Source organism: Ailuropoda melanoleuca, chromosome 12, assembly GCF_002007445.2.
Source record: "Ailuropoda melanoleuca isolate Jingjing chromosome 12, ASM200744v2, whole genome shotgun sequence".
Classification (NCBI taxonomy): Eukaryota; Metazoa; Chordata; class Mammalia; order Carnivora; family Ursidae; genus Ailuropoda; species Ailuropoda melanoleuca.
In genome coordinates, this window is record NC_048229.1 from 264848 (window position 1) to 288823 (window position 23976).

The 23976-nt window shown below is 48.5% G+C and overlaps 1 protein-coding gene across 1 annotated transcript in view; it reads left to right on the forward strand.

Annotated features, from left to right (window-relative positions):
* The first annotated feature begins 921 nt into the window (after nt 1-921).
* The window catches only part of CHFR (checkpoint with forkhead and ring finger domains), a 26500-nt gene continuing 3445 nt past the window's right edge, over nt 922-23976 (forward strand). Inside the window, exons 1-14 of the mRNA XM_002923178.4 lie at nt 922-943; nt 4013-4112; nt 7017-7126; nt 8013-8072; nt 8223-8432; nt 12067-12234; nt 13948-14107; nt 15032-15186; nt 15276-15438; nt 17425-17567; nt 18726-18842; nt 19545-19628; nt 20145-20215; nt 21141-21228. Coding sequence (XP_002923224.4) covers nt 937-943; nt 4013-4112; nt 7017-7126; nt 8013-8072; nt 8223-8432; nt 12067-12234; nt 13948-14107; nt 15032-15186; nt 15276-15438; nt 17425-17567; nt 18726-18842; nt 19545-19628; nt 20145-20215; nt 21141-21228 — 1636 coding nt within the window. The 5' untranslated portion in view covers nt 922-936. The remainder of the gene's footprint in view (nt 944-4012; nt 4113-7016; nt 7127-8012; nt 8073-8222; nt 8433-12066; nt 12235-13947; nt 14108-15031; nt 15187-15275; nt 15439-17424; nt 17568-18725; nt 18843-19544; nt 19629-20144; nt 20216-21140; nt 21229-23976) is intronic.

The window sequence follows — 23976 nt, forward strand, 5'->3', positions numbered from 1 at the left end:
GGGGGACCGAGGACCGGGGGGCCGGGGCCGGGGATGAGGGCCGGGGGGTGGGGAACAGGGGTCGGGGGCCGGGCCAGGCGACACCCTCGGCGGTGGGAGGCTCCTGGGCGGGGCCCGCTGTGCTATCCAGTTTTTCCAGTGGAATAGGCTCTCGTGTGAGAGCTGCAGTTTATTCACTTACTGGTCGGCGGGGTCACTTCTCAGTGCTTCCTGCCGATTACTTAATCGTCGTTACAACTTCATGAAGTAGGCGCGTGAATGTAATCTACCCCTAGAATGCAGTCTTCTCAAGTTCATGACTACAGAGAGCATCTCCGACCTCCGTGCAATGAAATTGAAGTCAGTAACAGAAAGAACCCTAGAAAATTCAGTGTGGAAATTAAACAACACACTCTTAAACAACCACAGGGTCAAAGAAGAAGTCACAAGGGAAATTGCAAAATATCTTGGAATGAATGAAAATGAAAATGATACGGCACAACTTATGGGGTGCAGTTGAAGCAGTGCTTAGAGGGAAGTTTATAGCTGTGGGTGGCTACATTTAAACAGATCTCAAGCCCCCCCCCTGCCCCTTAGGATGGAATTGCTCAGATATTGTTGGTTGAATGAACCTGGGAAGTACAGGGCCCAAACAAAGTCTTGCAGCTAGGTGAGACAAAGTGTGGTCACCCCTCCCCGATTAACTGCCTCTAAACTCCTAAATGGCCATCTGGCAATTTGACCTCCCTTGTAGCTTTTCTACAGGGAGAGAAGTGCGCTGGACAAGTTAAAAATTTAGTTTGTCTGAAAGTTAATAAATCATCACTTTGACTTTAGATATAGATACATATATATTTTCTTTCTGTAATTTTTTAATTCCAGTCTAATTAATGTACAATGTTTAGTTTCAGGTCTATGATTTCGTGACTCAACGGTTCTATATATTACTCCGTGCTCATGAGAAGTATGCTCTCCTTCCGTTCACCTGGTTTACTCATCTCCCAACCTCCTCCTTTCTGCCAACCACCAGTTCTCTATATTCAAGAGTCTGGTTTTTGTGTTTGACTTTATATTTAAAAAAAGAATGTGGAAAAGTGTTGTTTAAAAACAAATATTTTTATAAGTTAACTATACTGGAATTTAAAAAAACCTAAAAAAGTAAAAGCTAAGTACTATGATAAAAAACAAAATAAGGATAGTAAAGTAAAACACAATTTTTTTTTTTTTAATTTTACCATTTATGGTGTACCTGCACCTGTTTTTGTTTTTGCTTTTTTTTGTTTGTTCTTGGGTAGGTTTTGTTTTTGTTTTTGTTTTGGTAGTCTTAAATCTCAATATCAAGTTAATTTTTTTACAACTGTGAATGTATTTACATGTCATTAGAAACTTTTGAAAAATGCATTAATTGTCTTTAATTGATGTAATAGGAATTTGGTGAAGAGCAGAAACCCTGTGTTTCCGACCTGGCACTACCACATAACTTGCTTTAGGCTGAGGACTTAACTTTCCACACCTTTGTGCCTACTTGGTAGACTGACTGAAGAATGACTGAGGTCTTACCTGTGAAATGCTTAAAAGGAGCCTGGCTAAGAGTTAGCACTTAACGTTTGCTATTGTTATTATAACACAGTATTATAACATCATTTTGCATGTTAATACAAGAAGCAAAACCAGAGTGTTGAGTTAATCTTCTTAGTAGAATTCCTTTTGGTGAATGTATTAACTTTTCCAGAGAGCCAGAAGTTACTGCATTTGTGGGCTGAGGCTGCTGTAACACAATGCCACTGACCTGGAAGCTTAAGCAACCGAAATTTATTTTTCACAATTCTTAAGTCTGAGAAACCCAAGATTAAGGTGCTAGTGGATTTGTTTCTTGGTGAGAGCCCTCCTCTGGATTGCGGACAGCTGCCTTGCTAGTCTTCCGCATGCTAGACAAAAGATTTGGCGTCTCTTCATCTTCTTCTAAGGGTACCAGCCCTATCAGATTAGGGCCCCACCCTAATGATCTCACTTTACCTTTATTGCCTCCTCACAAGCCATGTCTACAGTCACATTGGGGTTCAGGCCTTTAACATAGGAATTTTGGGAAGACACATACTGTACGAGTTATAGAACTTGATTATATTTATTTTAAAACAGTAACGTGTTCTGTATATAAGGCATTATTTCGAGGAAAGGGAGAGCTGAGTGGATATGTGTGGGGAGGGAGATGGAAGACCTCACCTTCCCAAGAGCTTCCTATGCTTGGGGTGTGGCAGAAATGTGCACCAGCCTTGGGAGAAATTTAACCAACTGAATGATAAGCAGGGAAAATGCCAAGAATAGAACTTAGCACAGAGTATCTTGGATCCAAATTAGAATGCTGATGTTCTGGTGTAGAGAAGCTTGTTAAAAACCCATCCCAGTGACGTGGTGACTAGTGCTGGGTTGGGGGCCGCCAACAGACTATCCTGTTGGTTATACTCTGTGCTGGGAAGATCGTGAACGCAGGTGAAGTTTGCCTTGGATAAATGTAGCAAAGCACTTCCCATAATGTATAATGTGGAAGTAAGGTTTCTAATATTTCAGGTTTATGAGATACAGTTCACATACGGTAAAATTCACCCCTTACGGGTGTTCAGTGAGTTTTTGAGAAATGGAATCATCCCTGCCATTAAGAGGAGGAACATTTGCATCACCCTAGAGAGTTCCCTAGTGGTCCTTTGGATCAGCCACCTCCTCTCCATCCCAGCTCTGGCAACTATCCATGTAACTTCTATCCCTATCTTTCTGCCTTTTCCAGAATCTCATGTAAGTGGATGACACAGTGTTCCACCACAGTCTGTGTATGGCTTCTCTCCTTTGACATAATCCTTTTGAAATTCATTTCAGGCTGTTGTGTGTGTCAGTAATTCATTTCCCTCCCTTTGTGTAGTTTCCACGCCCAGTGTAGAGTCCGGCACAGGGCTTGAACTCGCAATCCTGAGATCAAGACCTGAGCTGATACCAGGAGTCGGACATTTAACCGATCAAGCCACCCCAGCACCCCAGTAATGTGTTCCTTTTTGTGGCTATGTAGTATTCCAGTGTTGGATGTACTGCAGTTTGTTTTTTAATTCACCAGTTGCTTCCCATGTTTGGTTATTAAAAATAAAGCTATAAACCTCAGTAGCTATAGTATAAACTTATTATAAGCAAATTAGTGATTAGATAGTAAAAAGCTCTTGAAAGTTTTTATTCTTTTGATTTAAGGAGAGAACAAAGTATTTGAGGATTTCCCCCTTGCATTTACTGAGGGTGTAATGATCGAATTCCACTGTAGACGCATCCCCCTTCTGTTTGAAATTTCCTCAAACATGTACTTGTGTCTGTAATTTTCTTAGTCATGTTTTCTATGACTCTTGGTTATTGCTTCAATTTTGTGATGATTTATGAAACCTTAGATTACATGGTGAAGAAATTAAGGACTGAGTTAAGTAAGATACTGAAGAATTACTTAACTAAGCCCCTTAGTTTTTTTTTTTTTTTAACTTCTTTTTTTATCAGGCTTGCTGCATGTATGTGCACATTGTGAAATTGTCACCAAGGAGCTCTTGATGGAGGGCCAGAGCTGTTGGTGGGGTGGGTACCCTTTAGGTGACGGGGAGTCACAGGTTCAAGACACAGTCATTCTCCCTTTGCTTTGGATTAGTATTTAAATGCTTTTTAAAAAATTGCTTCCTATTGGGGCACCTGGGTGGCTCAGTCGGCTAAGCATCTGTTGATTGTGGCTCAGGTCACGATCTCGGTTCTGGGATCGAGCCCTGCATTGGCCTCTGAGCTCAGCTGTGAGTCTGCGTGAGACTCTCTCTCTCCCTCTGTCTCTTACCCACTCTCTCAAATAAATAAATAAATGCTTTTAAAAATTGCTTCCTATCTTACTTGTTGAGGTGTTGTCTCCTACACTGTATATGACATGGGTCCTGATTTTCAACCACATGCTTTGATAAGCAAAGGGCAGTATTGTGCACAGTCCCCATGGTCATATCCAATGTGTATCCTTTCACTGTTTTAGGTTGTGACCTTTCATTCCCCGGCAATAAACTGGTCTCTGGAGATCACTGTAAAATTATGGTGGATGAAAAATCTGGTCAGGTGTCACTGGAAGATACCAGGTAAGCTCTTTCTGAACTTTTCTTTTTAAAGATTTTTTGTTTTTGTTTTTATGTAATCTCCACACCCAACGTGGGGCCCCAACTCACAACCCTGATATCAAGAGTTACACGTTCCTCTGACTGAAACAGCCAGGCACCCCTCTTTCTGAACTTTTCTGTTTTCTCTTGAAGCCATTGACTACAGAGAAGAAACAAGGGCTTGTTTTCTATGACACAGTAGTTGACTGGGCTGTCAAGTTATTAGAAAATAAATTTTTTGGTTTCCAGTAACAGTTTGGTGTCTGACCCTTCTTGAAAGTATTCAAATTCATACTTAAAAGGCAGTGATAACCTGTTCGAGTTAGACTTCTTTCCTCCAAGTCAAAAAAATCTTCTTTTAAAAAAATTGTATACAGCGTAAGTAGTGCATACAAGTGAAAAGTGTTCCCAAATCCCACTCACCGGTTAGCAATACATATGTATGTATTTTGTGTTAATGAGGTTTTGCTCGATACATTATGTCTGCTTTTTTTGCTTTCATTTATGGAGTGCTATGTGTCAGCGCATCTAGATTCATCTTGTCTTTTTTTTTTTTTTTTAAGATTTTATTTATTTATTCGACAGAGAGAGAGAGAGAGACAGCCAGCGAGAGAGGGAACACAAGCAGGGGGAGTGGGAGAGGAAGAAGCAGGCTCATAGCAGAGGAGCCTGATGTGGGGCTCGATCCTACAATGCCGGGATCACGCCCTGAGCCGAAGGCAGATGCTTAACCGCTGTGCCACCCAGGCGTTCCCATCTTGTCTTTTTCATTACGATTATGTAATTATCTGTCAGTTCCTTTGTTGATGGAGATTCATTATTTTGACTTTTTCTTATTATAAATGACACTGCAATTATTTTCTTCGAAAACCCTTTGCATTCATGTCTGATTATTTTCTTGGGATAAATTTATAGGAAGGAATGCTGTGCCAGAATGTGCCTATTTTAAACCTGGTACAAGTGGCAGATGGCCTTCCAGCAGTAAGTTGAGAGTATGCCTTTTCCACCAGATGAATTTTTGTTTTTGTAAAGGTCAAGTGCTATGAGATTGGTTACTCAAGTTGTAGGGATAGAAGACTAGGAATTAGTCTAATAGGAAGAACTGATGCTCCTTTCCCCTCTTCTAGTAGGTAGCAGGTTAAGGTCTTTATTTCTCAGCCTGACCTCATGTACAATGATGTAGCCGTGGTTCTGGAGCTGTCCTGTGCCAGGGCCTGGCTTTCCAATACTGGCCATATGACGATTTTGGCTTCCTGTGGCCCTTGTAACAAGTTACTACAAACTTAGTGGCTTGAAGTAACACAGAGCTATGATCTTATAATGCCAGAGGTACAAAGTCCAACTCAGGTCTCATTGGACTAAAATCATGGTGTTGGCAGGGCTGTTTCCTTTTGGAGGCTCTAGAAGAGAATCCGTTCCCTGCCTTTTCCAGCTTCTAGAGGCCATCACGTTCCTTGGCTGAGGTGGCTGGAGGGGAGAGGGTGTTCCAGGCAGAAGGAACTACAGGTGCTGAGGCCCAGAGGCACAAGCAGGCTCTGCGTGCTCAGAGTGAGTGGTGAGTGCAAAGCCGGGCAGTAGACTGCCGCATGAAGGCCCTGGTGTCCACACTACGGAGTTTGGACCTCAGCCTGAGAACAGTGAGAAGTGATCAAGGGGGTTTAAGTAGAACAGTGAAATCAGCCGTTTTGGGTTAGAAAGAGCATGAGAGTGGGTCGTGAGAAGCCTGGCGGCCGAGACCCTGGCTGTAGTGGGCAGCACCGCCAGCTGTTGTGAGTGAAGTCTCACTGGGACACAGCCACAGCTCCTTGACTGGGGCCTGTCTGGCTGCTTTCCTGTGACAGAGGCAGAGCTGAGTAGTTGGGGCAGAGACTGTGTGATTATACAGCCTGAACTATTTACTTTCTGGCCCTTTACAGAACACCAAAGTAGTGGGCATCTCAGATGTAAAAACCAGGCCTCTGCACCACCGGAGGCCTTCAGAGTGAGGCCGCAGAGTTAAGCTTGGGTGGTTGGAGTGCCTGCAGTTGGGTTGCTTTGCTTGCTGGCTGAGTTTTGTTCTTGTCTTGTACACTGTCCCCCTGTGGTGTGCGCTTCGTCCGCTCATGATTTTCTGTCAGGTCTCTACTCGGGAGTCCCTCCTCGGGGAAGTGCTGTTCCATCCTGTCCCATCTGGCTTAGGCTTCTGTCTGTCCCCTCAGCAGCCTGTCCCTCTTCCACCTGTGCTCCCTGATTGACTGGAGTGACCTCCCAGCTGAGGGACCGTGCCACCTCCCAGTCTATAGCCTGGCATTTATTTGCTTCTGTTCGGAACCTGCCTCTCTCTTTCTCTCTCTTTTTTTTAAGTAGGCTCCACTCCCTGTGTGGAGCCCAATGTGGGGCTTGAACTCACGATCAAGACCTGAGCCGAGGTAAAAGAGTCAGATGCTTAGCCGACTGAGCCACACAGGCGCCCCTTGGAACCTGTTTCTTTAAGAGGTGTCAGTGCTGATTTCAGGAATGAGCTGACCCGGTTGAAACTCCTGGAGGGAGGAGTAGATCTGTGGACAGAGCGGAATGCAGAAGTGGGAGAGAAGCTGGAAATCAGAGCTGCTGGTAGAAGTCCAGGGGTGCAGCAGGAGGCAGATGGAGGAGAACGTGGCGTGGGGAAAAGCAGACATGTTGATAGCATTGGTTGCTGGTTTGACTGTCAGTAAGGGGGCAACAGGCAAGCTTTTTAGTGTGGCACTTGCATATATGGCTCCTTAAATATTTACATTGTTCTTATGAGCATTTTATCATTTTCAAAGCAGTAATATTAAATTGTTTCCCTAGTGGTGGTAGAAAAAGAAAATTTTAACTCCCAAGTTATTTTAAGTAGGATAAATTGCAATTTTGTTGTCTCTACAGCACCAATGGAACAGTAATTAACAAGCTGAAGGTTGTTAAGAAGCAGACTTGCCCTTTGCAGACGGGGGATGTCATCTATTTGGTGTACAGGAAGAATGAGCCAGAACACAGTAAGAGAGAGGGAGTGGACAGGGTGGACACGGAGGTGGTTCGTGGTGGGGAGGTCCTGCTGCGGCTGGGAAGCGTCATTGAAAGGAAGTCTGCTGAAGCAGCTATTTCCCTTAGGAATGTTAGCGTTAGCTACATGTTCTTTGTTTTTGATGTAGAGTCTTGGTGTGAGTCGTGTCTGTTGAGGAATGGGGGTGTTGACGTTGCGGTCTGAGTCCCAGCCATTCTTCAGAAATCTCATGGTCACGAGCTGTGCATCTCAGAAGGGCCAGGAGAAGTGAACAGGGAGGGCTAGGTGACTTAGCAGAGGAAACATGAGCTGTGGACAGGAAGACCTGGGATATGGGCCGGAGGCCAGTGCTCGCTCTGCTTTCGGAGACCTTACAGGAGACGACAGATGTCTGATTGGGTCCCGTTTGGGCTTGTCCAGATCTGAGTATCTGTGTTTGGGGAAGAAGAATGATATAGGACAAGGACAGTTGAGGGAGTTTTTCCAAGGTTGCCCCCGAACTGGAAGAAGGAGGAAATACTCTCAGGTTAATGTCAGCATAGTCAAAGCCAGCCCCTGACCACGTGGCAGGGTCTTGTGTCTGCTCCTTCTGGTAGTTTGAAGTGACAAGCACAGCACAGATTCATCACTTCGCCTTCCCTAGTCTGCTTCCTAGATCCAGACATTTTTTCCTGAGTCTTATTTATTTTAAAGTTGGTTAAGATATTTTGGGTCTCTTGTTTTGAAATCCCTTAAACTGGTTAATGTTTTTACTAGCTGGTAAGTCAACGTAGTCAACAAGGACAAAGGGACTGAAGTGACAGGAAGGAGAAGAAGAGGGAAGTGAGTTCTGGCTGGTGCATGGGGACTCTGTTCTGATTGGGGTAATTTCCTTTTAGATGTGGCGTACCTCTATGAATCGTTAAATGAAAAGCAAGGCATCACACAAGACTCCTTTGGTAAGTGAGAGCGTAACAAAGTGGATGCGTAGTAAGGGCTATTGATTCTTACCAGGAAAGCCTTTTCGTCTGCTGGAATGTCTTGCCTGGAGTAATGGTGCTCCAGCTGAACCCTGATTATATGCTTTTCTGCTCCTTTTGTGCTTGCAGAAGCTAATAAAGAGAATGTGTTCCACGTGACCAAAGATACCTCAGGCGCAGGGCAAGGTGACGACCCCCAGGTCCTGCCGTCATCGCCCACCACTCAGGCGTGCTTTGAGGAACCACAGCCATCGACGTCGACATCGGACCTCTTCCCCACGGCTTCTCCCTCTTCCATGGAGCCCGCCTGTGCAGGGCAAGCGCCTTCCTCCAGCTCTGGTGAGACGGGAATCTCGGGATGGTAGCTGCATTGCTTCCTGGTCACTAATTTTGACCTGTGTGATTAAGGAGACAGACACATAAGCCACTGAGGAAGTCAGAGGTGGCATCAGGCATCAAGCTCTCAGTAGCAAGGTTGCCGAGGTAGCAGATGATGTCCTGTTCCACCTGTAGTAGCAATGCTGAAAGTGGGAGACTATGGTACCACGGTCGTTCTTGCAGTTCTAGTGGGCTGTCGTTCACATGCCATAGCAATCACCCAGCTGGAGTGTACACTTCAGTGGGCTTTACTGTATTTATAGTGCTGTGCATTCATCACCACTGTGCAATTCCAGAACATTTCCATCACCCCAAAAAGAGACCCCATACTCATCAGCAGTCACTGCCCCAGCCCAGCAACCACTAACCTGCTTTCTGTCTCTATGGATTTGCCTCTTCTGGACATTTCAGCCAAGTCGAATCATGTACTCTGTGGCCTTTTGTGTCTGCTGCTTTCACTGAGCATAATGTTTTCAAGATTCACCCAGAGTAACATGTTATTTATTTATTTCGAATGATTTTATTTATTTATTTGAGAGAGAGAGAGAGCACACAAGCCAGGGGGAGAGGCAGAGGGAGAAGCAGACTCCCCGCCGAGCAGGGAGCCCGACTTGGGGCTCGATCCCAGGACCCCGGGATCATGACCTGAGCTGAAGGCAGACGCTTCACTGACTGAGCCACCCGGGTGCTCCTCCCTCTCTCATTTTTAACATTGTAGTGCACGGAGACCCTCTTAAATCTCAGGGTGTGTTTGTGAGTAATGGAAATCCTGGCTCCCAGAACAGAGTCTGGAGACTCGCAGCCCAGCCCTGGCTCACCAGCTCAAGATGTCAGCAGACACTTTCTGTCCATTTCATGTTGCCTCTTTGTCTTCTTTTAATCTTGTGGTTGCAAGAAGGCTGCCAGAGCTCTACCTGCCGCAGCCACATTCAGAGGCAGAAACCAGCAAAGCCTTTGTAAAAAGAGCTCTATTGTGGGCTCAGCAGTAGCAAAGGAATTGTTTCCAGAAGACTCCTCCATCTCCTTGGCCAACCCGGCTGTTCTGCTAGAAGTTAGTCCTTATTTTTGGATCTGTTCTGGTGGGATTTAGGAAAGGAGAGGCAGTAAACACAGGGACTCAGTATGCTTCCTTGAGACCCGAACCCGCCTTTCTCCCACACTGTTTGAACCTGTTTCCATTTTTGCGAACTTGGGTTTTACTTGGCATCCCCATCTCTCCTGTTTGTTGTCCTCATTAAGGCTTCGTAGCACCCACCACCTTCCTTACCCAGAGCCTCCTTTGCCCAGCCTAACTCAGCAGCAGCAGCGAGCTCCACACAACACACCCCACACTTTTCCCAGATATGTGGCACCCCGTGTGAACAGTAACATTCTGAGTGCTGTTTTAGGGCATCCATGAGAGGGCCTCGTAGGTACTTACTGGGCATGCTTAGTTACAAAAAAGGCTACGGACAGTGAGTACCATCTGAGTCTCGCCCACCACCTCCAAGAGAAGACCAGCAGCATAGACCAAACCAGTGACCACAAGAGCCCCTCCAGCCTGTCTCCTGCCACTCCGGAACCGTAGTCCCTGTTTCTCAGAGGCCTCTGACCTACCTCTGTTTTAGCATCATCGCCTCAAGTGAAAAGAAAAGGCAATCACAGTCCCTAGATGGAGACATGCCCGAGACTGCAAAGTTACCCAGATGGTTGGAGTTCTTCAGGTTCTGGAGGCTCCTGTGCCCTCGAGAGGGTCACCTGGGGCCCTTAAACCACAGCGGCATGGCACAGTTAGGGCCTGTGCTGTCAAGCTCCTGGCTCCACCCACCTGAGGGCTCACCCTTGTGCTGGCAGTCCCAAGAGGAGGAGAAGTGACATTCAGTGACCTTGAGTGTGGTCCCAGGGCGTGTTGAGTATGAGCACAGAGAAGATGGAAAGTTGTGGGCATTCTGGATTGCGTGCTACTCTCCACCTGTCTGCCTATATAAAAATATGCTTTGTCTCTAGTGCCAAGGTGTGTGTTTTGTAGTTATTTTAGTAGTTCTTCAGCATGAAAGCATAAAACAGCTCTGGCCTATAAGGAAAACCTACTTCAGCAGTAGAAATTTTTTCTGTTCCGTCTATATACATGGTACAGTGTGTAATATGAGTGGTTAGGTTCTGGTAGTTTTTTTGATAATGTTCTAATTTCATTAAAGGAAACCACAGTGAGGTATCACCTCACACCTATTAGAATGGCCAGCATCAAAAAGACAAGGGATAACAGGTGTTGGCGAAGATGTGGAGAAAGGGGAACCCTCTTACACTATTGGTGGGAATGCAACCTGATGCATCTGCTCTGGAAAACAGTATGGAGGGTCCTCAAACAGTTAATCACCGTTAGATCCCGTAATCTCACTTCTGGGTATATATCCAGAGGAAGTAAAATCACTCTCTGGAAGAGATGTCCGCACCCTCATGTTCCTGAAGCCTTATTCGCAAAGGCCAAGACGCGGAAACAACCTAAGTGTCCAATGATGGGTGAATGGATAAAGAAAATGTGGTGTGTGTGTGTGTATACACATACAATTGTTAATTTTACTATAAAAGGGCAACTCATTTATATATTGTGCAATTAAAAAAATAAAATCATAAACAGAAAAAATTTTGCTGGAAGCAAATTGTTCAGATGGAAAGCTTAGTCCAGTTCTGTAAAGTTGGGGAAATTTTTCTGTGTATCTATCTAAGGGTATACATACTAAGAAAATAACCAGCCTGCTGAGTGTGAGGTTGGGTGCCAGGTGCTTTTATAAGTTCTAAGTAAATCCTTACCGTGGGTCTGTTGGAGAAGTACCATCATCATGATCTTCATTCTGTGGTGAGAAGCTTGACTCAGCACAGGGGGCCCTCCCGTGGTGAGAGTGAGAGCCGGAGCCAGGAGCCTGCCCTTGAAGCTGCCTCTTTTCTTCCCTTGGGGTATAAGCGCATTTGCTCCCCAAACAATTCTAACCTTTTTCCTTTGGTGGTAGTAGGGCAGTTTCTTTCTTTTTCAAAATGACAGCGCTTACCACTAAGTAATTGTAGTATAGTATTATAAACTAGGTCTTTAGATAAAGGTTATTAGAAAGTCTCCTTATCTTTCTGCAGAGCTCATTTAAGTTGGTGACTCTGGCTTCTTGCTTATGCAGATCAGTGCTTTCCCTGTGAGTTACTACTGCTTCTTTCGCTTTATCACCTCACCATCCGTATCATCTGTCTAGCCTTCGTGTCCTTGCCTGTTGCATCCCTGTTCGGGGAGGCTGGTGTGTGTGCCTCTGTGCTGGTTACAGCATGGTGAGTGTGCTTCTGTGTTGATTACAAATGGTGAGTGTTCGGCAGTGCTTAGCATGTGGATTGGCCCCATGTGAGACTGAACGTCCTGGGGCTGACCCCCGTGAATGTGCTCCAGCTCCACCCGGCACAACAGTGGGCACAAATGCATTTCAGAAGTGTTGTTGCGTATTTCTAGTGAGTGTATGTTACTGAGAGCACAGCATCTGGGATTACCTCGACCTGACTTGCATCTGTGATGTTGACCTGCCGTGCTTTCTTCTTCTAGGGCAGATGAATCAGAATGTCTCTTGTGTCCCTCTCACAGGCTCCAGAGATGCAGGCGTCTCCCCGACAGAGTGTGGTCCGTCTGTGGCAGGTGACGAAATCCCCACCTTTCCTTCAGCTCTCCCACACAGAGAGGGGGCACCCTTTTCTCTGTCAGAACCCCGGGATCAGGAGGATTTGGAGCCCAGCAGGAAGAGAATGAAAGGAGGTCAGAGTCTCGGGGTTCTGTGTGTCTCTGGCCCTTGTGAGAGTGCCTGGGGCCCCAGCGAGGTTGTTTGAGCTGCTCCCGGTGGGGCCTCCCCTTCTGCAGAAGTATGAGGATGTGTCTCAGGCAGACACCTGTGGTGCCTCAGCTTTTTTGGAATGGAAATCTGAGCTTTTTCTTTTTGACATCATCAGGATTGAGCTGTGTTTACTGTCAGGTTATGCTCAGGGTCTGGACGCAGAGCATTCCGAGTTGCAGTTCTGTCCTGATTTGACAATCATTTTTTAAGAACGTGTTGTCTTTGGGGGCGCCTGGCTGGCTCAGTCGGAGGAGACTCTGAATCTTGATCTGGGAGTCTTGGGTTCCAGCCCCACGTTGGGTGTAGAGCTTACTAAATACATAAGCTCAAAAAAAAAAAAATAATAAGTTGTCCTTAAGTGATAGTTTTAACCTTCTCATGAAGGTGATTTAGAGGAAAATCTGCACGGAAAAAGACAAAGTTAAAAAGACTGTAAAAAGTAATTGGGAATATGTAAGTGGGACAATGGCTGCACTATAGGCCTGAGAGCCGCCTGAGGATTGGAGCAGTGAGACCAAGAGGCTTTGGGAGGGAGGGCCTCGGGGAAGGAGACTAGAATATTGGGTGTGTTGGATAGAAAATTGAATTCACTGGCTTGGGGAGGGTGTGGAAAGAATCGGCAACAGTACATAAAATAAGCAAGTATAAAAACGAGGCCATTTTGGGGGGCACCTGGGTGGCTCAGTTGGTTAAGCGTCTGCTTTTGGCTCAGGTCATGATCCCGGGGTCCTGGGATCGAGTCCCAGTTGGGCTACTTGCTCATCAGGGAGCCTGCTTCTCCTTCTCCCTCTGCTCCTCCTGCCCCCCGCTCAAATAAATAAATAAAATCTTTAAAAAATAAAGAAATAAAAATGAGGCCATTTTTTACTCCAGCACAAATGAAAAATTGTGTAGGGAAGAAAACTTAATTACGGTAAACTGTTCGGCTCAGCAGTGCGTATTTACCTAAGCATAGTAAGGAAATACGATACGGGAACCAGCAACCGTATGATAATAATAGTGCGAGTACCGTGCAGGGGGGAGAACCCCTCTCTACCTCAATAGATGTCAGGAGATGGCGTCTGAAATCAATGAATGTAAACACGCATTACGGTTCAGAAATGTGGAGTCCAGACCAGCAGACGTGGCTAAAACACGGAGGTCACTCACTCGCAGGAGCTTAGGCCGCGGCAGAAGGCTGCTGCTTTTGTGTTCTTTTTAATGTTTGACGTTGTAAATGTGTGCAAGTATTTCTTTAATTAAAAATAAAAATCCGTGGTTAGCAGCACAGGAGCATTCTAGAACACCAGCAGAGGAAAACATTCACAGCTCCTGGTAACGTCGGAGAGTGTGCTCTCCGGTGTGTACGCAAGTCACGTTTTTTGTTTAAAGAAGAATGACATTACGCACATACTGTGCCACAGTGGCCTTTATCTTTTAAGCATGTGTCCCCAGTGCCTCTTTTTATGCCATTAACTGTTCTTCTAAAACAAAACTTAAGTGTATTGGAATATGAAACTTCTTTTAGGCCTTCTTAAGAATGCCGGCGAGAGCTGTGTCTTCTGTCGTAGGTCAAGGTGTTCATAGAACGAGAGGACCCAGTGCCTGCTGCTTCCTCCCTTGGTTGTGGCGGTCAGAACGCACCCTTTCTCTCACAGATGGGGAGCCGGACCTGAGCCTGCAGTTGTTGGTTACAGACCAGTGTAGAGACGCGCACACCACCCTTGGGAATGTCAGATCCGAGGCCGTGAAACCGGACAAGATGGAGGAGACCCTCACGTGCATCATCTGCCAGGACCTGCTGCACGACTGTGTGAGGTACGCGCCGCGGCGGGGGAGGAGCGGCTGTGGGGAAGCAGCCCTCTGGGTCCTGTCGGGTTCGGTGCTGCAGAGGTTATCGTTGTCCTTTTACTCACGTGGCCAACGTGCACAGAGCCCGGCGCCCGTAACTGGGGCTGTAGAGGAGCCGGCGTGGCTGGTGTGGGATGGCCTCGGTCGGCACAGGTTCCGTGTAACCCCAGCGGCCCGCTGCTCCGCGGACACAGAACAGAGGAGAACTGTGCCGAGCTTTAAGGGAGTGTGGTAGTTAACACAGAGGGAATGCCCCGGAATGAGGGTCCCCGGAGCAGCTTAGGGAGAGCCCTCCTTGCTTCCCTGAGGGAACTTAAAGAGCGAGAGCCCTCTGAATTTCCACTTAAATGCCAGTCTTTTCCACACTTAGTGTCCCTGTTCCTCGTATTCCTGGAGTCACAGCCTGCTCTACTGTCCCTCCTGGAGCACAGATTGTCGCTTCTGGTTTCTTTTACAAGGACCAAGTTAAAATAGTTGAGGTTGAACACTGTTCTCACATGGGAACCAGTTCTCGCGTGGGTTGTGGAGGGCAGGTGGCATTTCCGGTGCGTTAGCTGAGGGTGCAGATGCCGCCAGCAGTGGGCCCCATAATGCAGGTGGGTGTGGCACCCGAGAATCATGGGTTCTAGGCTCTGCTGAGTCAAGTGAGCTCAGTGGGTGGGTGGGTAATTTGCTCACTCTTCTGTTTTGTAACCAACCGTCAGCCTGAGCGAGGCCATGTCCTTCTCTGGGGAAAGAGGCAGCGTGAACGGGGGTCCCTGCTTCTCACGCTGCAGGCAGGCCATGCCCCATGTGCCCTGGCGTCTGGGGGGCTGCTGCGGGGTGGCATACAGATGCCCCATCTGCACGTGCTCTGCGGGGGCATCTGAAGAGCTGTCCTTGTGCCCTCAGCCTGCAGCCCTGCATGCACACCTTCTGCGCGGCCTGCTACTCCGGTTGGATGGAGCGCTCCACCTTGTGCCCCACCTGCCGCTGTCCAGTCGAGAGGATCTGTAAAAACCACATCCTGAACAACCTGGTGGAGGCCTACCTTCTCCAGCACCCAGGCAAGTGGGGAGCCTGCCCAGCTCCTGGAGACGGTGGGTGTCTCTCCAGGGGCCCCTCAGCCAGTAGAGCCATGACCTTTGCGTTGCAGACAAGAGTCGCAGTGAGGAAGATGTGCGGAGCATGGCTGCCAGGAACAAGATCACGCAGGACATGCTGCAGCCCAAAGTCAGGAGGTCTTTCTCCGACGAGGAGGGCAGTTCGGAGGACCTGCTGGAGCTGTCGGATGTGGACAGCGAATCCTCGGATGTTAGGTGAGCCTACGCCTGGCTCTGAGTGGGGCAGGGAGCCGGGCAGGCAGCACGGAGTCTGGGTTCTGCCCCGAGCAATCCAGCTCCTGCATCGTCTGGCCTCCCTTATCGTGGGGGATGTCAGCTAGTGACGTTGCCTGCCTTGACCATGGCAAGGATGGGGTGGGCACCGGCCAAGGACAGCCGCTCACTCGGGTGACCGGGTGGGTATTTGCTATCCTGCCTCCTCCAATACCCCCCCCTTTTCAGGTATACATGCAACATTTGTTTTTTGTTCTTATTTATCTGTATTTATTTCCAGCTTTATTGAGATGTAACTGGCACACAGCACCCTTTGAGTTTAAGGTGTAGTGGCTAGTGAATGGCTTGACTGACATCTGTTCTAAAATGAAGACCGCCATAACCCACACCTGTTAGTTGCTGATGCCTCGTCAGGTGCCTTGGTGCCCTGGCTACAGCGATGTCATGATTTAACATGTTGTTTGTCCCACGTACGCGCACTAGCTCTGTAGCTCACCCACTGAGCATCTGAGCTCTACGCGGGGAGTTGCGTTATCACCATGTGTCAGGATGGTAACGTCGAGAAGCTGCAGCTACCTGGCTGAGAGATGCCGTCCTGTGAGACCTTGTCTTAGCTTCTGTGGGGTGCTGCCGTTTCCTGACTCTGAAGTCCACCGTCTGAGTTTCAGATGGAGGCCATCACGTTTAGAAAGACAAAAATCAAACTTCCCAAATTTATTATGTTTTGTTTCTTTTTGTAAAATTTAGCAAATGACGGTCAAGCAAAAGAAGAAATCAAAAATCGCTTTGGCGTGAACATTTTACTGTGTGTCCTTCTGGCCACTCGTGTATGTCGCCACACGTACTTCCTTTGTTAACTGAGTAAAACACGATATACTGAAAAGTACTCTTACAAAGATGGGATTGTACCGTACACACGGTTTTGTAGAATTCTCGGTGTCGTGACCCGAGCAGCCGTGCTGCAGCGCACGCCCTGCGGCTACAGTTTTGTCCACTAGTTCTCGGAGGGAAGAATGGCAGTGGAGCTGTCAGGTCGGAGAGCCTGACCCGGGTGCCTGGCTGGACCTGGCACCTGTGTCATCCAGTGCCTGTCAGAAAGGTCTTAGTGATGGCCTCCTAGAGGTTTGTGGAGGGAGATCAGGAAATGCTGCCTGCACTCAGTGTTGCCCGAGACGAAGGCCATCTTGTTCCTAAATGTGGTTGAGCGTTTTCTCACTGGTGGTGATTTTCTAGCCAGGTCTTCCCCTTCTTCCTCACTGGCTCTGCCATCAGAGGCAGGCTCAGGAAGGCGCTCTCTGAAATGAGGGGAGTCTGTCTCTTCTGCTTGTGGGTTGGTTTTTACCATCTGTGTTTTTGGCAAGCTCAGCTGAAGTGCGTAAAGCTGGGCCGGGCAGGACCTCTGCTGGCGGTGGGGAAGCCGCTGGACGACAGCAGCATTCAGCTGTGGCACGTTGCGCTCTGATTTGAATGCAGTTTCTTAGGTGCCCGGGGTGGAAGTCCTGAGTGTGTTGGGCAAGCTGGGTCTGCCTGTGTTAGTAGTTCACAGCTCGCCCAGCATCGGGCCTGTGAGAGCGCGTCCTGCCCCGTGTGGGGACTGAGCGGCCGCGCTCTTGGAGATGCTGTGCTGAAGTACGGGGTGGGCAGGACGTGTCTTCGTATGCTAGCACCCGCCAAGGGGGTTGAGGGTGGCGAGGAGCAGAGCCCTCCACCTACTCCTCCAGGGTGAGCACGGACTGGGTGCCCAGCGGGGACAGGCCATCTTTCCCCTTCACACAGTGGGTGACAGCAGCTGGTGCAGAGCTGAGGTGTGAAGCGGGGGACAGTGAGCAGAGAAGACGCCTTCAGGCTTGGGATCTGGGCCTGGTCTTGTCATCAGGGCTAGGGGCATGGCTGCCTCCACCCACATGCTCGAGAGCAGGGGTTGCCTTGCAGCTCCGCACTCCACGTGTCTGTGTGCTTTCCTTGCAGCCAGCCGTACATTGTATGCAGACAGTGCCCCGAGTACCGGAGGCAGGCGGGGCAGTCCCTCCCCTGCCCAGGGCCTGGCAGTGAGCCTGGGGCAGCACCGACTCCTGGAGATGCACCATCGACATCCACCAGTGTCACGGCAGGTGAGACGCCACCTTCCGTGCTGTCATCCTGCCATAACCACACAGGACACAGCAGTTGTTCTTGTGGGCTCCTCTCCCGTTCCTACCCAACTCCTGTCACTGCCTCCATGGTCCTGCCACCGCTTGTAACCTGTTGCTTCTCCTAGTCTGTTTTGGGCTAAGAAACCAGAGAGTTAACTTGTTCTGTTGTGGACCTCTGCTCTTGGACAGCCTGGGGGGTTCAGTCCTGAGCCTGACATTTGGGATGCCCAGCCTGTCGCTTCGGGTGGTTGGTACCCCCAGGGTTGCTTGCTAAAGCAGAAATGACCAACGCACATGGGCCCCTCCAGTGAGAGACTGGCTTCTTTTCAGCAGTGGGTCATGGTGTCATCAGAGCCACCCTGAGCTCTGCCTGCTGCCTGTTTGCAGTGGCCAGATGCCATCCAGAAAGGAAAGACGACAGGTGGAATCTCACATTTTTGGCCCTGGCCATTCTGTAGTTCATGGCCCCACAGGGTCCGGTTTCTTAGAGCCTGTCATGAGGCCACTGATCCAAAATTGTGACCCAGAGCGGTGTTCATAGCCATCTGCCGTGATGCCATGCTGCGGCTCTCTCCGTGGGTTCCCATAAGCCCCGTGGACAGGGATGGGCAGTGCAGTGCCTGGTCACCTCCTGACTCTGCCGTTCCTTAGGTGGGCTCCATCGTTTTCAGACTGCATATGGAAGTCCGCAGTGGGACGGGGTCTGTAGCAAGTTTGTGCGCATAGTCGGAGCCTCCTGTGCGGCCATGGAGTGTTCCAGGGGCTGGGCCAGTCATGCCCACCAGGCCTGTCCCTTGTTTGTCTGGAAGACACAGAACTTAATGCAGAACTTGCTTTGTTGTATTATGGCGTGTGCTTTATGGCCTAAGGGAATGGTGGGAAACCTCCAAGTGATCTTTGAAATCTTACTACAACTGCTGAACCAAAAAGTCACTTTGCTTATTTTTCATTCTATTTTAAAATGCTCCTTTTAAGTGGTAGGCTGTCATTTGGCCATTTAAGAAAACAGGTCTGAGTTCTCCCTCAGTTTTCTTGTGGATCGGTCTCCTTGTGTGCTTTCCAGCCACTCCCCTAGATGTGGGTCTGACCTGTTCTCTGTGCCGGTATGTGCCGCCTGAATATCCTGTCCCTCTGCAGCCCAGGATTACGTGTGCGCCCTGCAAGGAAGCCATGCCATATGCACCTGCTGCTTCCAGCCCATGCCTGACCGGAGGGCAGAACGTGAGCAGGACCCCCGCATCGCCCCCCAGCAGTGTGAGTAAGGGTGTGCGTGTACGCTGCCTGCCTGAGCAACCTCCCCACCATGGAGCCTGTCCTTTGGATCCTTCTAGGCTCAGGTTTCAGAACGGTGTTGACTGCTGTGCATGGTGGGAAGTAAAGACATGGCTGTGTTTTCTCATCTGCAGTGTCGGTTGTCTCCGTGCAATCAATCATATTGAATAACCGTCTCTTTCCATCCACTGATAACCCACTCCTGTCATACACCAACTTTCCATGTACGGGTGGTTCTCTTTCTGAAGTTTGCATCTGATATTTGTCCCCACATCAGGACCTTAATATTCCTATAACGTGTCACTTTGTTTTTTAAGATTTTTATTTATGTATTTTAAAGAGAGTGCACGCACATGGTGGGGGGAGAGCGGGGCAGGGGAGGAGCAGAGGGAGAGAGAGAGAGATGTCAAGCAGACTCCCTGATGAGCAAGGAGCATGACGTGGGGCTGGATCTCGCAACCGTAAGGTCATGACCTGAGCCAAAATCAGGAGTCGGATGCCCAACTGACTGAGCCACCCAGAGGCCCCTATAATGTGTCTCTTTTAAATGTAATAGATGAAATACAGTGCTTTAATTTGCAGTTTTGGGCTTGCTGTTAAAATTGAGTTTGTCATTTATTTAACGGTTATTTGAATTTCTTCTTCGCTGAAATGGTCTGACTAGCGGTTGTGCTGTGTCCGCAGGTGCCGTGTGCCTGCAGCCTTTCTGCCACCTGTACTGGGGCTGTGCCCGGGCCGGCTGCCTTGGCTGCCTGGCCCCGTTCTGTGGTAATGCCGGCTTTCTGCTGAGTTGCTTCAGCCTTTGCGTATTCTCTCGGTGCATTTGAGGGCGGTGACTGGGTAGCGTGGCCCGAGTTGGGGGAGGCCACCATTAGTGACCCCACTTTTTCCTGACATACCGCTATGTTTGACATTTAGAAGTGTCACTCTGTGCTAGCTCAAAACCAAACAATAACAGAACAACCACAGGGATACTGAGTTCATCCGGGAGGGTTTACTCACACGCAAGGAATACCACCGCTGAAAACGCCCAGTTGGGCCGCAGAGTTGAGTCCACACAGCGCCAGACCAGGTGCTGAGGAGACTGACCGAGCCATCCGTTTCAGGAAGGAGTGGAGTGGAAGTCATTTTGCCTGTTCTCTTTTTAAAACCGTATTTTATCATGGAACTTTTTATTCTTTCTAGACTCTGTAAGAAAGGAAATTTGGTTATCTTAGTGTCAGTGAGTGATGCTTTTATAGAACATCTGTAAGACGGGTGACTTTGCTTCTCTCCATTTGGCAGAGCTAGACCTGGGCGACAGGTGTCTGGACGGGGTTCTGAGCAACAACCACTATGAGTCGGACGTCCTCAAGGTAACGGACTCCCCGGACAGGTGTGGGTGAAGTATTCAGCTCTCCTGGTTTCTCTTACTGGTGCTGCCACGGAGTGCGCCGCGTGGGTGTTTTTCTGTGTTTCCCCATCTTCCGAAAAGGAGGTATTTCCTTCATGCCTGTCGTGCCATGAATGCACAGGAATTGGCTCCAGTGCCTGCTTGCCCCGTGCAGAGAGTTTCTGGGTCTGGGTGGGGAGTGGGCTGGCCCTTCAGTGGAACCAGGGCCTCTCTCTGGCTTCCTCCTTTCTGACATTTTCCTTCCCATGTTTTAGGAAGCTGTCCTGGCTCTTAGAATTTCAGTGTTTAAAGTGCACATCAGTCCCTTGCCGAGAGTGTGCCTTTATCCCACTCATGTGCAGTGCTGCACACACAGGACCTGTGGGTCTTCCCACCTGCATGGCCAGCCCCTCAGCGCCACTGCACTCTGCTTAGATGTCCACGCGGTGCTTTTCTGTAGGTTCGCGCCCTCTGCACTTCCTTACGCGGTCAGGGGCCTCTTGCTGCTCTAGGGCTGCTCCGGGCAAGGCTGGGTGTCCCACCACTCCTGAGTCTTGGCAGAGTTTTAGAGGGAATGTGCTAACTCACACAGTCAAAGTTCCGAAGCGAGCCCTCCTTTCGAGGCTCTGACAAAGCATCTCAGACAAGAACCCTTGTGAACTAGATGGTGAGCGTGTTACCGTGTCCAGCTTGGGGCATCCCGGTCTTGGGCTCTCCCGGTGTCTTGTGATCTTGGAAGCAGACCCCCCCAACTGCACACAGGGCTCCCCCTCAGCTGCCAGTTTGGCTTGCCTGTACTGTGGCTTTACCCACCTTCAAGGGCCTTTTATGAAACGTTTGTCTTCTTGTCATTTTAGTGTTTCTTCTTCCAAGCTAGTAGCTAAGATTTCCCTTCTTCCCCATCACAGAATTACCTGGCAACCAGGGGTTTGACGTGGAAAAACATGTTGACTGAAAGTCTGGTGGCTCTGCAGAGGGGAGCGTTCTTACTGTCTGGTAAGCATCGTTGCACTTGCTGTCCTCTCTCCAGAGGTGGTGCCTTTGCCTCCTGTGAAGCAGTGAAACCTGCCAGGCCGACCCCTGGCAGCTCCTGCCCGGCTCCTTCCCACCTGGATAGCCTTGCCCTCTGCCCAGCCTGAAGAGGCAGACAGAAAGGTGCTGATACTTTTGGTTTTCTTTGTTTAAGGTTACGTGTGAGCCCACATGACATAGTCCAGGATTTTTCTGCCATGGGGGAAGGAGGGGCACAGCTCAAGAGACTGGGGCTCCACCTTTTGTCAGCGTGGAGATCCTGGGGCTGGTTGTTCCCAAACCTCAGGGTCCTCATTGGCCTCTCACTTGGTGTGTTGGTGACTTGGTATAGGCCTGCCCTGTCTCCCAGGGACACCCAATACATTGTGAAATGGGATTTTTGTCACTGAGGGAGGGGGCTGCAGGAAAATCAGCAAATGCCTTTTGTTGTTGTTGTTAAGATTTTACTTATTTATTAGAAAGAGAGGGCGTATGTGTGCAGGGAGGAGTAAAGAGGGAGGGAGAAGAAGGAAGGGAAAGAATCTCAAGCAGACTCGCCACTGAGCACGGAGCCCAGCACGGGGCTTGATCTCAGAGCCCTGAGATCATGAGTTGAGACCTGTGTGGAAGCCAGGAGTCATGCTCAACTGACTGAGCCACCCAGGCACCTCAAATGACTTTTTTTTCTAAGACATACATTATCATGAAAGACTTCAGAAGTTGTTGGGAATCCTTCTGAGCAATTTCTGTCTTATGGACGCATTCTCACGAGTGTCTCGGGTGTTCTGTGCAGCAGCCCTGGGTTTGCCCAGACCTGTCGTCTGAGCCTGAACTCTGTTAGCTTCCTAAGGACTACTGTAGGGTGACACGGCTTGCAAAGACCTGTGGGTGACAGAGGGAGGCACGAAGGGTACAGTGAAGCTGGCTGGGAATCCCAGCGCCCAAGCACGCAGTGGTGATGCCTGCGCACCTGCCCACATGTGCACACCGTCCTCGTACATCTAGCCCTGCTACATGTGCTGGTCTGAGCCTGTTTGCTCAGCAGTATACCTTGGTTTTTAGTATGTGGTGTTCGGATACTGTCGTGTGTTTCACCGATTCATGAATAGAGGATATTAAGGGATCTTCTCCTTTTCACTCCCTGAAGCAGGACTGCAGCTCCTGAGTGAGCATGCAGTATGGTAGGCTTGAGAAAGTGTTCCATTAGAGTAAATAAGTAGGGTCGTTGGACAGCGCTGTGCACAGCTGGGGCTTTGCCATAGTGACTGTCCTGCCCAAGGATGCGCCTCAGGTGTGAAGGCAGCATCTTCTCGAGCCGGCTGCCCTGCATCTGCCTTTCAGGTCTTGTAAATACAGAACAGGCCGACTGGGTGTATCGTCGTCTTGTCTGCCTGTGTTGGAACATTAACAGAATTGAAGATCTTTTTGTTTCATGGTTCCCTGGCCTGTCTGTGACCTTGGCCCATATTGGGCTGTCTGGATTTGGGGGTCTGGGTTGGTAGGATGTCTTTGTTATTTAAAGGTGCAACAGGTTGTCATTTATGTTGCAAATGTGATTTCCCCTAAGTGGTTAGTATTTTACCTTTGGTGTATGTGTTTCCATTGTGCTATTTAAGGTGTAGGCAGATTTACAAGTCCTTTCCTGTGTGCTGTTTGGTTTTTGTGACAAGCATAGAAATAACTCAAGAGAAAAATAATACTCATTTCTCTAAGTACTTTAAAAAATTTTTAAGATAAAAAGCTTCTGCGCAGCCAAGGAAAGAGTCAAAAAAACTAAGAGGCAGTCCACGGAATGGGAGAAGATATTTGCAAATGACACTACAGATAAAAGACTGGTATCCAAGATCTACAAAGAACTGCTCAAACTCAATACACAAGAAACAAATAAACAAATCATAAAATGGGCAGAAGATATGAACAGACACTTCTCCAATGAAGACATACAAATGGCTAACAGACACATGAAAAAATGTTCAAAATCATTAGCCATCAGGGAAATTCAAATCAAAACCACACTGAGATACCACCTTACGCCAGTTAGAATGGCAAAAATGGACAAGGCAAGAAACAACAAATGTCGGAGAGGATGTGGAGAAAGGGGATCCCTTCTACATTGTTGGTGGGAATGCAATTTGGTACAGCCACTCTGGAAAACAGTGTGGAGGTCCCTTAAAAAGTCAAAAATAGAGCTACCCTATGACTCAGCAATTGCACTACTGGGTATTTACCCCAAAGATACGGACATAGTGAAGAGAAGGGCCATATGCACCCCAATATTCATAGCAGCATTGTCCACAGTAGCTAAATCATGGAAGGAGCCGAGATGCCCTTCAACAGATGACTGGATTAAGAAGATGTGGTTGATATATACAATGGAATATTACTCGGCCATCAAAAAGAACGATTTCTCAACATGTGCTGCAGCATGGACGGGACTGGAGGAGATTATGCTAAGTGAAATAAGTCAAGCAGAGAAAGACAATTATCATATGGTTTCACTCATTTATGGAACATAAGAAGTAGGAAGATGGGTAGGAGAAGGAAGGGAAGAAGAAAGGTGGGTAATCAGAAGGGGGAATGAACCATGAGAGACTATGGACTCTGAGAAACAAACCGAGGGCTTCAGAGGGGAGGGGGGTGGGGGAATGGGATAGACTGGTGATGGGTAGTAAGGAGGGCACGTATTGCATGGTGCACTGGGTGTTATACGCAACTAATGAAGCATCAAACTTT